Raw genomic sequence first — 17439 nt, 5'->3', positions numbered from 1 at the left:
CACAATGGGACCTCTTTGCAACAGAGTGCTACAAAAGTCATGTTGCAAAGTGCTCCTCCCCAGCGTTAGCTCAATTTATCTCCAGTGATGACGTGTTCCCACCCACCAGTCAGAGAAAGTACCTGAACATCATTGCAATAACTTCTGACATTTTTTTTCATTTTTTAAAAAAAATTCCCATTCTTTCCCTCCCCCTCTTTTAATATTGGCTAAAGAGGCAGGGCAGAAAATTAACCATACAAAGTAAAGACAGGCAGAAAACTAAGAGGATGGCATGAAAGGTGTGTCTGAGAACACCGAGTTCATGGAATCGGGGTCTGATTTTGTTCGGGGGGGTTTTAAGATACTTTCGGCAATGACGTTCTCATTGGGAAACATCCTTACTTTCCCATTCTGTCCTGGCTTTGGCTCCTTCACAGGCTCGAGAAACACAACCCTTTTACCACTGCTGGCTTTCTTCTCATCAGCTGGAAGTTCGAGGGGTGAATTGGAGGTTAATATGGATGGATGAGGAGCGTTACTTTGGTTTAGCTGCCTTTTCCTTCCCTTTGACCGACACCGACAAGGACATGGCGTCAGGTAGAGGTAAAGAAGTACCAAAATAATACTGGCTACACAAGCTGCAAGGGTAGTGAAAGCAGTGTTGAACGTTTCGTGTGCGTGAGACCTGTCCACAGTGAAATTGCTTACGTTGATCCTCACCTCGATTGTTTCGTTCAATAGTCTTTTCTTGTTCATTGCGATGCAGGAATAAAGTCCGGCATCTTCATACTGGGCCTTGTCTATTTCCAGACTCCCATTGTGAAACACTCTAAAGTGTTCAGTTACCCTGTCAGGCTCTAGAAGTTGATTGTCTGGGCTGATCCAAATGAAGTGGGTGCCTGCATCACTGATTTTAGTGTCACAAGGCACAATCAGCCTCTCGCCGACTTGGGCTTCATGTATAAACCCAAATGCATGGAAAGAGCCGTTAATGGTGCTTTCCGAGCAATTCAAATAGTTGTCATGCAATAAAGGCAGTTTATTGGACCCTCTGGGGTCTGACTGCAAAATGCATGTGTATTCAGCCTTGAAATCATCCACTGAACTGAAGTGTCTAAGGTACCAGAAGTTTAGCATGGAGTAAAGAGTACAGTCACAATAAAATGGGTTTCCATGAAGATAAATTCCACTCAGATGTCTGGCTGGCACTAAGCCTATGTATTTAATTGGTATGGACTTGATTCGATTGTAAGAAATGTCTAAGAGTACAAGTTCTGACAGTTTATGTTTCCCAATGTACAATTCTATTGGGAAGTGTGAGAGAGAATTGTAACTCAAATACAACTTCTGCAATTTATGGATTCCTCCAAAGGCAGCAGAATCAATCTGTGCAATGTGATTGTTATAAAGCAGGAGAACCTCTAGCACTCTCAATTCTTGGAAGACAGGACTGCCCAGTGACCTTAAGTTGTTGGAGGACAAATCTAGGTACTTGATATTTGGAGTCACAGAAAAGCTCCCTGCAGAAATGCTAGAGATGGTGTTATGACTGACAATGAGGGTGTTGAGCCTGTCAAGTAGTATGGGCATCCAGTCGTGGTCCAAAATCCCAATTCGATTGTGACTGAGATCCAATCTTCTGATGTGCTTGAAGAGTGTTGACGGCACCCTCGAAAGGTTCTTGCTGGTGCAGCTCACAATGTCACTAGCACAGATGCAAGCTGCAGGACACATCCCAGAGGCACTGCAACATACACTTATGGCAAAGACCAAGAGGTATATCAGTTTCTTGTAGTTCACATTAAGAGCTGAAATTGTATGCCAAACTGGAGACATGACTGTGTGTTAGCCGTCTTCCAGTGCTCCTTGCCACACTTTATACATGTAGTTAGCTTTGTGCCAATCACTGTTAAAAGAAAGATAAAGTAAGAATATTAACAACTAAGAATCACCCAACATCTTACAATGGCATGGTTGTCACCATGAAAGACAGAGCGTCTATGTAGGTACAGAACATTTGACTTGTCATCTTACATGGGTTGGCTATCCCAGAGGGTTCCTGAACCATATAGCCAGTTTAGTGTATGCTGCCAGTTTTTATAAACCAAAATAACTTCCAAACTTGATTTACATCCATCTCCAGTTAGATTTTCTATCATTTTCAACCTCTCTCAATTGTGGAGCTGACTACACAGTGTCTTGTACCTAAAAACCTGGTGGCAAACATCTGACTGGGGTGATATGCTGCTGGTCCATTGGAAATCAGCTGGTGCCTGGGTATGTCAAAATGACATCTCCCCCCCAAAAAAAAGAAAAAAGAAAAGGTAAATAGGTTACCAAAAACTTTAAAAAATAGTGCACACTACCGCAACATTTTTACAGAGGGCCTTGCTATGCTTCTCACAGTCTAGATATTTCTGCTGCCATTTTCTCAGTGCTTTAAAAATTTTCTTACCATCATGTAAAGGAAACGGTGACATAAGAAGCAGTCCATTAAGTTTGATGAAATAACGGTAATGGGGGTGGGGAAAAATCAGAATTTAAAATTACCTTGACAAGATTGTTCTCTATCTCCTTAGAAATACAAGAACGTGAATCGTAAGTTCACAGAATAAGAAAAAATATGCACTGTTCGCTTAGAAATCTTTGGGTGAGCTCCCTATTAAATATGCAACTTTAAGTGCCACATTGTGCTACATAATAAACACAGAACAGGCTGGTTCAATTTTTCCATTGCCTAGCAACTTGTATAGTTATTCACTGCGAACAGAAGATACCTCCTGGTTACATAGCTTTCTTCACCTCCTGGAGAAAGTAAAACACTAGGCCTTTTACATTTTGTAAATAGCATGATTTTATTATAACAAATTTATTTTGAAACTCAAGGTCTCATGCATACCTTTGTACTGAGCACCTATCCTTGTGATTCCAGTTATCTAAAACATTCCTAATATTTATTAAAGTGGTTTTTCAGTTGATATTGAAGGGCTATGATTCATCTAGCATGTTTAATCTACAACCTACTTTACAGTTCTCATTGGGTTTATCCTCAAAATTATCCTGTGACATGGGTCCCTACTATTCCCACATTAGACATGGGGAAGAGAGCTCTTGTTTATGCAGTACCATTTGGAAGCCTTCACTTGTTAAAAGAGGAAGGGAAAAATGTGCGCCCCTTCTCTTCAATATGCACTTCAAAGACAATATTCTCCAGGACCTCCATACCATTGTCCAGTCATGTAATGGACTGGGCTCACACAATTTCATATTTGAGCAACAGCATATAGACATGGTTTATGTGTTTTTTTGAAGTGAAAGGGGAGGAGTAATGTTCATACATTACCAGCAGCCCACTGCTACTGGTAATGTATGAATCCTGGCAAGAATGGGCAGTTTGCCTGATGGAAGACATGAATCCAGATTCCCTACATCCAAATCCAACTCTAGGCCAGGTAGTAATAATGCGTGTTAACTGCCCCCCGCAACAGTCCTGAGACTCCTCAGCTATCTTCTTGGCTGTTATTTAGATAACAAAAACAAGGTAAATTAATTGCATTCACACAATTAATGTCATGTCAAGTCTAGTTTGGCTCTAAGACTGTAGATTCCCAAGAGTTCCTCAGGCCGGCCCTGCCATGAGGTAGAGAGAGGCAGTCACCTCAGGCAGCAGTGCTGGGCGTCGGAGAACAAGTTATGAGGTATTGGTGAATGGAGCTCTGTGTGCCCTGGCCCCTATGCTAGCCTGCTTCCCTCAGGTGCAGTGGAAGAGGCTGTCCTGTCACCAGTGCTGAAGTAAGATTCAACTGCTCTGTTTCTGTACATGGAGTGGAGTGAGGAGGGTATCATCTTGCCTGCCTTTTAGCAGCAAAATATCTTGAGATGGGCCTAGTGATAAAAATAGCTTAAGTTGTGGTTTAAAAACTTTTCTGTTCATCTTTTGCCTAACTCCCCCTGTGCAAATATTATATTAATATTCAAATGTAATATCCCTTTTAATTTTAAGTTTTTTCTGTTAAAATGAGAAACTGCTGCTTTTAAAATGTTCAAAGCCTTGAAAGTGGAAGCTGCAAATATTGAAATGTTAGTGTTCTCAGAAATTGCGATTCTAGAATGACAATAGTTTTAACTTCTAGTCTGAATGTAATTGAAATGATCAGATTCAAGAGAACTTGAAATATTTTCAGTATGGACCAACATTCCATTCTTACATGTGTGTGTTTTGTCTAAGATCCAAAGATTTTGTTTTGGGTTTTGGTCTTTCTTTTCTTCAGAGTAGAATAATTAAGTATTGACAAGAAAGGTATATATTTTCCATCTGTTTTAAATTATGTATATAGGTTTAAATGAAGAAAAGTTGTGCTCGGTATTAAAATAAGTTTAGTTTCTTCAAAATGCCTAGTAGCAAAAACCAACCAAACAAAAAACAGAAACTCATAGAAAACATGGAAGTCTGTTGTTAAGACTAGATCAAACAGTATTTTCTGGGTTGCATTGTACAAGAATCAGGAATATTATGACTTGTGTTCTCTGTTTTGTTGGGGAACTATATGAGTCACATGTGTGTTAGGAGCTTTTCCAGGTCTTTAATAAAGATGAGGATGCCGAGTCTTTAACATGCAGTTCTTTTATGACAAGAGTTTTGAGATAAATACTGCAGGTGTTACAACCAAACTAAAACGTCAAAACTGTAAAATGTAAAAAATGATGTCTCATCTCTCAATTGATGGCTTCTATATTACCACAGTGCCACAGGAGGTAGTATTATTTAAAGACCTATCACACACACACACACACAGTGTGTGAAATAAAAGCCTAATACAACAGGGCCTGGTTTATTTCTTACATTTCAGAAATGTTATAAAACACAGCAGATATTTGGATTGAAATTTCTAGTTAAATTAAATGCAAGTAAAATGATCTTTGGATCTTCATTATGCACTATAATAAGGAAGGGGTGTGTGTGTTTGTGTGCATTACCCTCCCCTATCCCATACCATTACCTATGCTATAATTTGGCTCACTTACCGCACCCATCTGGAGCTATCTGCTCAGTAAATTGTCTGCCAGACACCTGCTGTCTGTTTGTGGTACACTGATCTGAATTACGTGGATTTGGGGATGGCTGCTACTGGAGAGACCTGCTCCTTGGGAGAGTTGGACAGGAATGCCTTTTTGCCTCCAGCAGCTCTACAATTCTCTTATCCTGTTTATCAGAAGCCAACAACATTACAGCTGGGATCTTTAAACTGGCACCTAAAAGGATTGTTCTGACAGTAAGCAGGATGTCTTTGATAGGGATTTACTATCTCCTATATTTTACTATGTTAAAATATTAGGGTATTAAAACATGCCAGTGCAAGACTGAAGTACAGTATATGCTAAACAATGCCTTACAGTTCTAATTAATCCAACTAAGAAGCAGGACTTTCAGAACTCAGCATAATACAGAAACCCAGTTTTTATCATCAGGATAAGTTATAAAAATATAAATGCCCGTATATCTGCTTAAAATCCAAGACTATTCCATCACACACTAGAGTAGATAAGCCACAGAAACCAAACCCGGACAATGCAAACAGAGCTCCCTTAGTTATCAATAAAAACAATCAGTGTTGTGGCATCTGAAAACACTAATACATTCATTATGGCATCAGCTTTCATGGACCAGAGCCTACATCATCAGATACACGGTTGTCCTAAATTGGCAGGTATGTATACACATAAGTGGAAAGGGTGTACATGTGTTTTTAGTTGGGTAGTTAAGTTAGCTCTGCCCTAACTATTTGGGTTGTTCATTAGTTACAGGTTGACTATGACTACCATATATGGTACATGCTACAGTTAAAAAGGCAGCATGACTGACAGTACATTTTCAGTGCCACTTTGTCCTGGGTTAGTATTAGTCACTTAGTCCTGCCTGAGTATTAGCATTCTTACACCCTCCCAGTGTTCTTCAATAAGCAGCCTATAGGCCGCAACAGACCTTCCAACTGGCCTGTTGATCCTTTGCATTTCCATTTCCCTCCCATTGCCATTGCTCTTCCATTTTTGTGTGCCAAGCACAATGGAGGTAGACACAACTTAATACCAGCCATTAAGTTGCTTAACAGTACTATACTGAAGTGCATAATGATAAGACATTAAAGAAACATGGCGGTATAGTATGGGGGTAGGGGCAGGGAACAGCGCCAAAATGAGGTAATCAGGAATACAAGAAGAAGTAACTAGGAATGCCAGAAAAAATTAAACTTACAATGCAATTATATGTCTATTCAGAAGTAAGCCCTATTGAGTTCAATGAGGTTTACTCCCAGATAAGTGTGCACAGCAGGGGTGGGCCATTTTGGAGGGTTGGGGGGCTGCACTGGACCTCCCCCCCAGAGCCCTCTGGGGGCTGCACCCCTGCCCTACCTCAGCCACAAGTGGAAGTGGCCCTGTGGCCACATTCCCAGCGAAATTGTGCTTCCCTCAGCCTGTCAATCAGCTGTTTGGTGGTTTGAGGGGAGTGTGATTCTGCAGAGAAATCGGACATGTGATGTCCAGGCCAATGGGAACAATGTGCATTTGTGGACTTTTTATGTTTGTTATTTCATGTACTTGACAACAATTATCTTTATTAAACCAAGGAGTGAATATTTTCCCCTTTTGAAAAGAACAGACCCAGAACGTAACCAGATTATAGCATGCTACTGCTTACTTATTCAGAAACTACTTTAATAACCCGACCTATTGCTTCAGGGTAGCAATATCTCCTAATCTCATTTTATTGTCACATTAACACTAAAAGGTGGGTTCAGCTGAGAGGCAGCGATTAAGTTCAATAGCACCCAATCAGATTTGCAACAAAGAGCTTTTTTATATATGATGTTACAGCACCTTAAAAACAACAACACGGAATCATTTCTGAATGTTGTTAACATGAAACAGGAGGTATGAGAGATTTTAAAATCAAATGTAAATATTGACCTTTTTTCTTTCGTTCATTCAATACAGAAATTCAAGTGTCTCTCATGGGAGAGATGAGAGATTCCTCTCATGCCCTGAGGAATTCTAACCTAGGCCTCCCCACTAAAACACAATACCCATGTTGAAAAGCAGTATATAAGCTCTCAAAATACATACATAAAAAGTAGTCTTACTGAGAAAACCTGTGTGTAAACACACACAGACACATACACACAAACCACCACCACCAACGAAACCTTTTACATGGAACACTTGTGTTCAGTTATTCAAGCATTTTAAATGTGTGTCATCTCTACACGCAGAGGGAACAGAGAGAAGCATGCTAGCTCTGCGCCCCACTATTGTTCTGGTCGCTCTCCATGTGCAGAGGGTGACTGTCTATGCTGGAGAGCCACTGCTCTCCATGGGGGGGGGGGGCAACAAAAATGATGGAGGGGACCAGAGCTAGCGGGCCATTCCTTCTCCTCCTCACTTGTAGAAGCTACACACATTTTAAACACCTAAACTGGCTATATCTCTGAGCACTGAACAGAGGAATGCAGAGGAGCACTGAATGCACAGGGCTAATCCCACCCCGAGACAACTATGCATGCGCCAGCCCCGGCTGATGCACATTTAGTATCAGTTTGAAGGGGGCCTACATAATAGAGGTTTACATGCATAGGGGACAAAAACCGTGATCAACCAGGGTTAACGTCCCTGTGAAGGGAACCCTATGCTTATACGTGGCATAGACTCCCTTGAGACTGACGCCAATGGCATGTCAGCCTGGGGGCATGGCTGGCATGTGGGTTGGTTTCTAAGGGCCAGGGTTAGCTTGGTGTGTTTAGTTAGAGGGCCCTTTACACATTTGGTACTCACAGGTATCAGACACCTGAACAGGGCTAAAATGGCAGGGAACAGGATTCTAGTCTAGCATTGTCCCTGACACACTTGCTTTTTTTTTTGTTTTTTTTTACATGTGGGATTTTCTTTTTCTGATGGAGGAACAATCAGTCATGTAAGCCCCCACCTTGAATTTGAAGCGATAGAGACCAGACAGTAACTGGAAGATACATTTTAACATCAAATGTAAATATTGATCACTATGGCTTTTTTATTCAGTGTACAATAAAAGAAAATTCAGAGAGCATTGGCTATTGGCGGTATTGAAATATAATAAATAAACAAAAGCATTCTTGGTGTCACTTTTGAAAATGCAACCAAACTAGATCTCTGATTCACACTCATTACAGATCTATGGTGCACACGTAAAAATAAAGAAAAAATAAGGATCAATATCATGGGGATTTGCTTTAAGTTGCATGAATGACTAATAGGCCCTATAGAAACAAACACTGTCTGAAAATAGGTGGTAGGGCCTGAATGTAGTGTAAACCGAACCAAAATGAATTGGAGTTTGAGAACAGGAAGCATTTACGTCTCCAATCTGCGATAAATCACCTATCGATATCTTTGGATATTCATAGTAATAATAGAACAGAGAAGCAACAATTTGAATTGCAGTTGTAACTAAAATTCTCTGGATGTGTCTGATCTGTGGAAGGAGAAAAGTCATTGCCTAAATTTATTTATTTATTTATACCCCCCTTTCTACCAAAAAAATGGCACTCACGGCGGCTTACAGAGACAATTAAAATTGGTTAATACAATAAAACAATACATTAAAAACATAAAAATACAGAATAAAAATCGTGCCAAATCCAGGAGGCCCACTTACAGGCCAAAGGCCTTTTTGAATGAAGTGGTATTTGTCTGCCAGTGGAAGGATAGCAAAGAGGAAGTGAACCTAGCCTCTCTTGGGAGGTCGTGCCACAGCCTGAGAGCAGCCACTAAAAAGGCCCTCTCTCAGGTCACCACGAAATGCATCTCTGATGGCAGCAGTCTCAAAAGAAGAGTCTCTCCAGAAGATCTTAAGAAACAGGCAAGCTCGTAAAGGAGAAGGTAGTCTTTCAGGTAGCCTGGTCCAAAGCTGTATAGGACTTTATTGGTCATAACCAGCACTTTGAATTCTGGCCATAAACAGACAAGTAGCCAGTGAAGCTGCTGTAACAGGGGAGTCACCTGTTCCCTGTAAATGTCCCTGGTCAATAGTCTAGCCGCAGCATTCTGACCAGCTGGGATGTAACTAAGGCATGCATGACCATAGCCAAATCAAACATCTCTAAGAACAGGTGCAATGGGTGCACTAGCCTCAGCTGTACAAATGCACTCCTGGGCACTGCTAAGACTTGGGCATCCAGGTTCAGGGCTGAGTCCAAGAGTACACTGAAATGGCAAGCCTGAGTTTCAGGGGAAGTATAACCCTATCTAGCACAGGTTGAATCCCTATTCCCTGATCTGTCCTTCAACTGATCTGGAGCACCTCTTCTCTGGATTAAGCTTCAATTTGTTTGCCCTCATCCAGTCCATTACCAACATCAGGCACCAATTTAGAACCATAACAGCTTCCTTAGATTTAGATGGCACTGAACCCCCAAACTCCAGACAATCTCTCCCAGCTGTTGCATGTATGTTAAACACCACAGGGGATAAGATGGAACTCTGAGGGACACCACAGGTCAATGCCCACAATGTCAAACGGGAATTTTGACATCTCCAGCACCACCTTCTGAAATTGCCCTTCCAAGAAGTACCTAAGCCACCGTGTAAGAGTGCCACCCAATCCCATCTCAGACAGATGCTCCAGAAGGATACCATGGTCGATCATATCGAAAGTTGCTGAAGGGTCCAGCAGAACTAACAGGCACCCCCCTCCCCTGCTGAGTCCCCATTAGGAACTTAGGTTAATATGTTATTTGTCTTCATTATCCTGCTTACTGCTATTTTGTTTTGCTATTACTGCTATTTTGGGCCTCAGTTCTACTGGGGCCCAAGGGAGGGCAGTCCTATGCATTTTTAGACAGAAAAAAATGCCCTACAACACCCAACATTCCCTTGCCAGCCATGCTGGCTGGGGAATGATGGGAGTTTTAGGACTTTTGCCTGTCTAGATATGCATAGGATTGCATCCTAAATTACTTCACAGATTGCTTTTACATTAGAAGTAACCATTATAATTTCCAGATAACTAATCTGATTTCTTGCAGCTGTCAACATATTACATTTGTGACAGTTTGGGGCTGAGTTTATTATCCAAAACCTTTACATCCCTCATGGGCTTTCAAGATTATAGCCACATAGAGAGGAACTAGAAACTTTTGAGCTGCATGAACAGTGCAGCACCAGAGAGAAACTTGTAGGGTTCCAACTCTATGCAGGTGGGAGCCATTCTGCACATAAAAGTATGGTGAGAATTTATAGTGTCACCAGGACAAGTAAAACTAAGGGCTTTTCTACATGAGGCATTTATTGTGTGCTCGTCATTCCCTACTCAGAGTTGTGTACGGGTTCTTTGGACGACATCTTGAGCATTTGGGGTGAGTTTTTTTTTTTTTTTTTAGAGCAGGAAAAATGCAGTATTACTTGTGAAAGTGAAAGAAATCAAGTTGTCTTCTTGTGTATTTGCATTATTCTTCTATACCACAGTGCCACCTAGAGGTTATGAAGCAGAAAGGCAGGAAAAGAAATGCCCCTTGTGTGCTCGGATCTCAATTCTGCGATGAAACCAAAAGGAGATGCAGCCAACTAAGAGTCCCATGTAGCAAAGCTCTAAGAGGAAAAGCTGGAATGTCACCAAGGAGGAAGGGAGACTTAATTCTAGCAATCGTTTGGCTAAAAACATTTCCTTGGATTTATACATTTTCTGAGACATTCTTCTCCACAACAATAAAGACACTTAGTTTATAGAGTAAAAGAAAACTCATCAGGATGTTTAGAACACACTAATCCTGGTTAGAAGAGTCAGTATGCCATTTATCGATGGCTGCATTAGCGAAAGACTGAATCCTGGAACAAGGCTTTGCAGGAAAGTGATTAAAGAAACTATTATGAATTTATGTCAGAAACCAATAAAGGAGCAGATTCAAGTCTGTTCAACTAAAATGTCAAGGAATGCAAGGCAGACCTCTTTCACAAATTCCTCGTCTGAAATATGTCTCAGTAAAGACGTTCTGCTGTCTTCCTTCAACAAGGATGTTCAGTTACTTGAAAATTAAGACACAGAGACCAGTACTGGCGATTACATGAAAGACCACAAAAGGTCAGCCACTCATGATGTTATTCTGTCATTCCTTGCAACCACATGGGTCTTAGGAAGTCGACAAACATTTTTAGATTACAGACTAGAAGAGGCATGAAGAGTTACAATAACATGCTATCCTAAATCACTAACCTTGACGTAGGTTGCACTTACAGTAATGGGTATGATGTGATGTACATCAAGCAGATAAAAACGGACTGTGCTCTTTCTAAATATCTATTCCAGAGCTCAAAATATACCAGGTGCCTGGTCATTCATCCACATAAGAACTTGACACTGGTCTCTAGGAACCTGAAAATCACTATTTCTCTAGCTCTGCTATTCTTCTACAGAATAGCATAATCCATATGATAATGCTTGGACAGGTTTGAATCAGGAACCAAATGATGGATCAGGAACCAATTTTTTTTGTGGGGGAAGGGATTGTTTCCTTCTATTGCCTCTTTCTTCCAGCTACACCATCTAAGGATATAATCCACACATCACCAATGCCATTGGCAGTTTGTCCACTGGTTCTAATGGCTGTAGATAGAACGCAAAGTCAGATATCATTTGAGAATGGGCGAAGGGGAGGGAGAGAACATGTGACGTATCCAGCAACGTAGGAAAATTATTTAGCATGGTTTACATGTCAGCTGTGACTGGCCTTCAATACGTCAAACTTCCGTGTTTGTGATAAGTGAAGCCCACAGCTTGCTTGTCATCACTTATCACAATGCTCCCAAAGATTGCCTGATAGCTGCAACAGAATTTTGTTTTGTGTAGGTTGTGTCACTACCTTGAGAGCCAAAAAGGTAAACACCCTGAGACATTTGAAGGGAGAAGAGCATTAAAAAAAACAATTAGAAAGAAGAACTGAACATTAAATAATAATGTGCCAAGCCTATTATTATTATTAATAATTTATATCCCGCCTTTTCCCCAATACTGGGACTCTATAAATACAAATGTACAAAAGTTAAAAATATAATTAAATCATCAATATTAAAATTGTAAAAATATCAAAACATTAAAGGACAACAAGAAAAATGTTGTCTAACCAAGCCTAACCTCCTGGCCATAATCTCCACATTTTCATGACAGTTTTTATTTTGTTTTATTGTTGGGTGAATGAGGGCCAAACTAAACGTACTGTCTAGCACACATAGTGGAGCCATTGACTCCAATGGAGTGGGTCTCCCCCCTTTTAACCCTCCTGTGGGTTAAAAAAAGTGGGGGAAAATGAGTTGGGGGAAGATTACCCCCCCCTCTCAGAGTGTCATGGTCCCAATCTGAATTGGGGCTGCATGTGCTTACACAGAGGTAAAGAAAACTAGCACACATGGCTTTCAAACTGTGAATTTGAACTAATTTGTAGATGGAGCAGAGGGACAAGTGACTATATTCAAATGTCTACTATAAGATTTTCCATTAGTGTAATGGTTTTCAAATATCCTACCCCTGGATATTTATTTTGCCTACCATGTAACCCATGGAGAGGAATCCTGCATAGAATTTAGGACATGCTCCCAGTCCATGCAAAAGGACATCCCCATTTTGGGCACCTTGTTGCCTGCACAAACTGACTGTCCGCCCAAAGATGTGCCCAACCCTCTCCTGCGGACTTCTATTTCTGGGAAAGTTTGGTCTTTCCCAGAAATAGAACAAGCAACTTTTTTCAGGCAAGCCTACTACAATGACTGATCTTCTCATTGCCAGATCCTGTTAAGAATCCAGGGGCTCCTTGGAAGCACGGGAACAATTATGCCAGTCACTGATCTAGAGCAGAAGCTACTCCACTCGTTCATTATTGAAGGCCTTCACCACAAACCTACTTTGATAAAGGGTATGATTTTAATATGATTCCTATGTTGCATTGTCCACTGTGTTATTAAAAAAAAAAGCATAAACATCTCTGCTAATGACTGCTGAGAAGAGAATTTCAGGAGAAAATCCCCTGCATGTTTTATCTACACAGAGAGACTGTAAAATGCAGGTTTTATGCTTGAAAACACAAAGGGCTGAGTGCTGCAGCTTCACTGCTCTGCATAAGATGTATGTCCTTGGCTCTATGTAGACACATAGAGAAATGGAGATTATCCTCCATTCATTCTTTTAAACTGTGGGGCCATGTCTGTTCCAAAAACCTCTGCTTAGGCATTCATAGACGAGAACAGCATTTTAGAAACAATAATGCCAGTTTTGTGGCACTATTTAAAACCTGTTAGTAAATCATTTTCAGAGGAAAACACCCATTCTGGGAGAGGACCCGAATTTCACATGGGTCCTGTTTTCCCTAGGATTGCCTTCACCCCTTCTGTCAGGAATCCCAATGTTGCTATGTTTGAGAAATTTCTGTTAGGGAATTTATTCAGCGGTCCTATTCTTGAGTTATAGGAACTGGATGAGAACATAACTAACTGCAACTAAATCCACAATGCTAGCAAAACTCCAAGCTATAATCACATTGGAATTCCATGAATGTAAGTCAGTCTATGTGCTACACCATCATAACTGTACAGTGTAAAGGGGGGGGGGGGAAGAGGAAGACTAGGGAGTATGATGGGAGATGATCAGCAAAGTGGTGCCAATGGAGGCAAAGAGGAGGCAATTTCTGGAAAACAAGTGGCTAGGGGTGGGGTAGGGAGGTTTAAAACTCTCAACCCTCATGTAGTGGTCCTGATCTGGATCAGGACCCTGTGTGCTTACTTTAGAGTAAGTAAGAAAGAGATGATCAGCTGAATACTATCATGTAGTTTTACCCTCGTCAGCATCTTATTCTCCACCAGAGCTTAAGCTCTGCCCCCTCACCAGCCTAGTCATCACAAAATAGCTATTGTAAATAAATATATCCCAATGCAGAATCCCAGTATGATGGCTTACCCCACTGGAGGACACAGTATTGATTACAGCCCCTTTCAGTTCTTGCTTCCATGCATAAACACATGGATGGATGCAGGACGATACACACGAGCTCTATCTGTGATTTTCAGTGTCCCACAACTTCTCCCGACCTCTACATTTAGCCGGAAATTCTGAAAATGATACTTAGGTGCTCCATACGATCTGGGATTGGGGTTCTAGAATGAGTGGGGCACCTTCACGTATACCTATATGTGCTTGCACATAGGAATCCCGTTCAGGCTTTCCAATTAATGTACAGAAGATGACTGCAAAGCCAGCAAGTGCAATCGGCCTTCTATTCCATGCATTTACTCTGGGCATAAAGAAAATGGCTGAAAAAGGCTCAATTCATGACTCGTCATCTGCGCAACACAGTTAGCACATCACAAGGCAGCAGTTTGTACAAAACGTAAACCTACCTGAAATCCAAACTCCACTCCTGCAATTCCAAGTCTACAAGGACAAAACACTCTGGTCCCTACACAGATAGGGAAAGAAGAGGGTTTCACCAGAGGAGGGCAGACCACGCCTCAAAATATTATTTCAATTATACCCAACCTTTCCTGAAAGGAGCTCAAGGTGGCATACATGGTCAGTTTGTCCTGACAATGATCCAATCAGGTAGGTTAGGTTGAGAGTGACAGATATCACCCAGTAATTGTCATAACTGAAGGGAGACTACAAAAACCCACATCTCCTGGGTCCTAACACTCCAACCTGTATACCACACTGGCATGAATGACACCTGTACCTACTCCATCATTCCCCACACATGCAAAGAGATGAATAGGCAAGACTGTGGGAAGGAGGACCAGCCAGCAGCTGCACCAGGTGGATCCTGAGCCTGCTTCTGCCCCTGCCAAACAGGTACTTAAGGCAGGGGCTGCCAGAGACAGCGCCTTGGCATTGTGCCAAGTGCGACGCTAAGTGCGCACTTAGCATTGCACTTGGAGTTGCACGGAACAGCACCTGAAGACCCACCCACCTGCCTCTTCAGAGACACCAGCAGCCACAGATACCAGCAGCAAATAGCAGCAGCAGAGGGCAGCAGCTTTAAAGACGAGGAAGAAAGGGGTAAACGTGGATTTTATCTGCTTCTTCTTAGCTGCTGTTCTCTTTTATCTTTTATATTCTTTTATACTGTTGAACATTTTATACCCTAACATTTTAATATGTGCCTGGGAGGACTACTGGGCAACTCAGGGGGTCGGGGAGGTGCCACTATAACTGTGGTCACAGGCAGGGGGAGGTATGGCGTTGGGGGATTAACAGGCCAGCTGAGGAGAAGAGGGGCTAGACACCTTACAGCTGTCCCCTCTTCTGGTTCTTCCCCCAACCTGATGGGTCCTGGCAGCCTTACCAGTCTGCCCTCGGGTCTGGTGCTGCTGCTGCTGAATGCCAGGTCGGCCCAAGGGCTGACCCGGTATGTATTACTGAGACCTGGGTGGGGGAACTGGGAGGGGTCACTCTCTCCCAGCTGTGCCCTCCTGGGTACTCGGTGCAGCACCAACACCAACTTCAGGGTCGGGGAGGGGGGGCTGCCGTGGTCTATAGGAATTCAATCTCCCTCTCCAGGCTTCCTGCTCATTCAAGTGCAGATCTTGAGTGTTTGTACCTTGTGTTGGGTACCCGGGACAGATTAGGGATTCTGTTGGTGTACCGCCCACCCCGCTGCCTGAGCTGACAGAAGTGGTCTCGGACTTGGTGTTGAGGACCCCTAGGATGATGGTCCCATGCCGAGGCCGCTGTATCCAGGGCGGCTCAGGACTTCATGGCCGCCATGACAACCATGGGGTTGTCCCAGCATGTCATCGGCCCAACGCATATAAAAGGACACACGCTTGATCTGGTTTTCTCGACTGGGCAGAAGGATGGTGATCTGAAAGTGGAGGAATTAACATCTGTCCCTTTGTCATGGTCAGATCACTTCCTGCTGAGGTTTAGACTCCTGGCAGCCTTCCTCCTCTGCAAGGGTGGGGGACCTATTAAAATGGTCCGCCCCCGGAGATTAATGGATTCTGATGGATTCCAGAGGGCTCTGGGGGATTTTCCTGCTGGTATAGCTGGTGCTCCTGTCGAAGCCCAGGTCACTCTGTGGAATGCAGAGATGACTCGGGTGGTTGACACAATCACGCCCAAGCGCCCTCTCCCTCTGAGCAGAGCCCGGCCAGCTCCTTGGTATACACCTGAGCTGAGGGCAATGAAGCAAGAGGGGAGACGGGTAGAACGCAGGTGGAGGAAAACTCATGCTGAGTCAGACCGAACACAGGTAAGAGCCCACTATCAAGCCTACTCTGGGGCGGTGAGGGTGGCAAAGAGACAGTTCTTTTCCACCAGCATTGCATCTTCTCAGTGTCGTCCAGCGGAGATTTTCCGAGTGGTTCGCAGCCTGTTACGTTCAGGGCCAGGGAGAGAGACGGTGGAACCCTCGGTGGCACGCTGTGACGAGTTTGCATGGCACTTTGAAGATAAAGTCGCTCAGATTCGTCATGAATTGGACACCACCATTAATGCAGTTCCATTGGTAGAGGCGTTCAGAGCATTGTCTGGTCCAGTTTTATTGGATGAGTTTCAGTTACTGAGACCTGAGGATGCAGACAAGGTGCTTGGCCAAGTCCAATGGACCACCTGTGTGCTTGACCCTTGCCCTTCATGGCTTATTAAATCAAACAAGGAGGGGATGTCTGGCTTGGTCCAGGAGGTTGTAAATTCCTCCTTGAGAGAGGGAGTGGTGCCTGCCACTTTAAAAGAGGTGGTAATTAGACCGCTCCTGAAAAAGCCTAAACTGGACCCAGGGGATGTTAACAATTATAGGCCAGTGGCCAACATCCCCTTCCTGGGCAAGGTGCTTGAGCGGGTGGTTGTAGGACAGCTTCAGGAACTGTTGAATGAAATGGATTATCTAGATCCATTTCAATCGGGCTTCAGGCCTGGTTTTGGAATGGAAACTGCCTTGGTCGCCCTGTGGGATGATCTCTGCCAAGAGAGGGACAGGGGGAGTGCGACCCTGTTGATTCTTCTGGACTCTCAGCAGCTTTCGATACCATCAACTATGGTATCCTTCCGGATAGGTTGTCAGGGTTGGGAGTTGGAGGCACTGCACTACAGTGATTCCGCTCCTACTTGGATGGCCGATTCCAGAAGGTGGTGCTGGGGGATTATTGCTCTGTGCCATGGCAATTTTGCCATGGGGTTCCACAGGGCTCTATTTTATCCCCCATGCTGTTTAACATCTACATGAAACTGCTGGGGGAGGTTATCCGGAGGTGTGGGCTGAGGTGCCATCAATATGTGGATGACACCTAGCTCTACCTCTCTTTCTCATCAAACCCAGGTGAGGCAGTGGCTGTTCTGAATCAGTGCCTGGGCACGGTAATGGACTGGATGAGGGCCAATAAACTGAAACTCAATCCAGACAAGACGGAGGTACTGTTAGTGGGTGGTTCGTCTGCCCGGCTAGATGATAT

General features: G+C 43.1%; 1 protein-coding gene across 1 annotated transcript; it reads right to left on the bottom strand.

The window, feature by feature from the left end:
* Positions 1 to 261: 261 nt before the first annotated feature.
* On the bottom strand, positions 262 to 1818 carry AMIGO2 (adhesion molecule with Ig like domain 2). Its single transcript, XM_084811812.1, has one exon. It carries the CDS (start codon positions 1816 to 1818, stop codon positions 262 to 264), a length of 1557 nt encoding a protein of 518 aa, XP_084667938.1.
* Positions 1819 to 17439: the final 15621 nt, after the last annotated feature.

Source organism: Heloderma suspectum, chromosome 7 (assembly GCF_057233095.1).
Source record: "Heloderma suspectum isolate Gila_16-S chromosome 7, 16-S_ref, whole genome shotgun sequence".
Lineage (NCBI taxonomy): Eukaryota > Metazoa > Chordata > Lepidosauria > Squamata > Helodermatidae > Heloderma > Heloderma suspectum.
The sequence above is the reverse complement of the archived record's forward strand: the minus strand, read 5'-3'. Positions and strand labels throughout refer to the sequence as shown.

Coding starts and splice junctions, on each gene's coding strand:
- AMIGO2 (XM_084811812.1), bottom strand. CDS start 1,818: ATGTCTCCAGTTTGGCATACAATTTCAGCTCTTAATGTGAACTACAAG.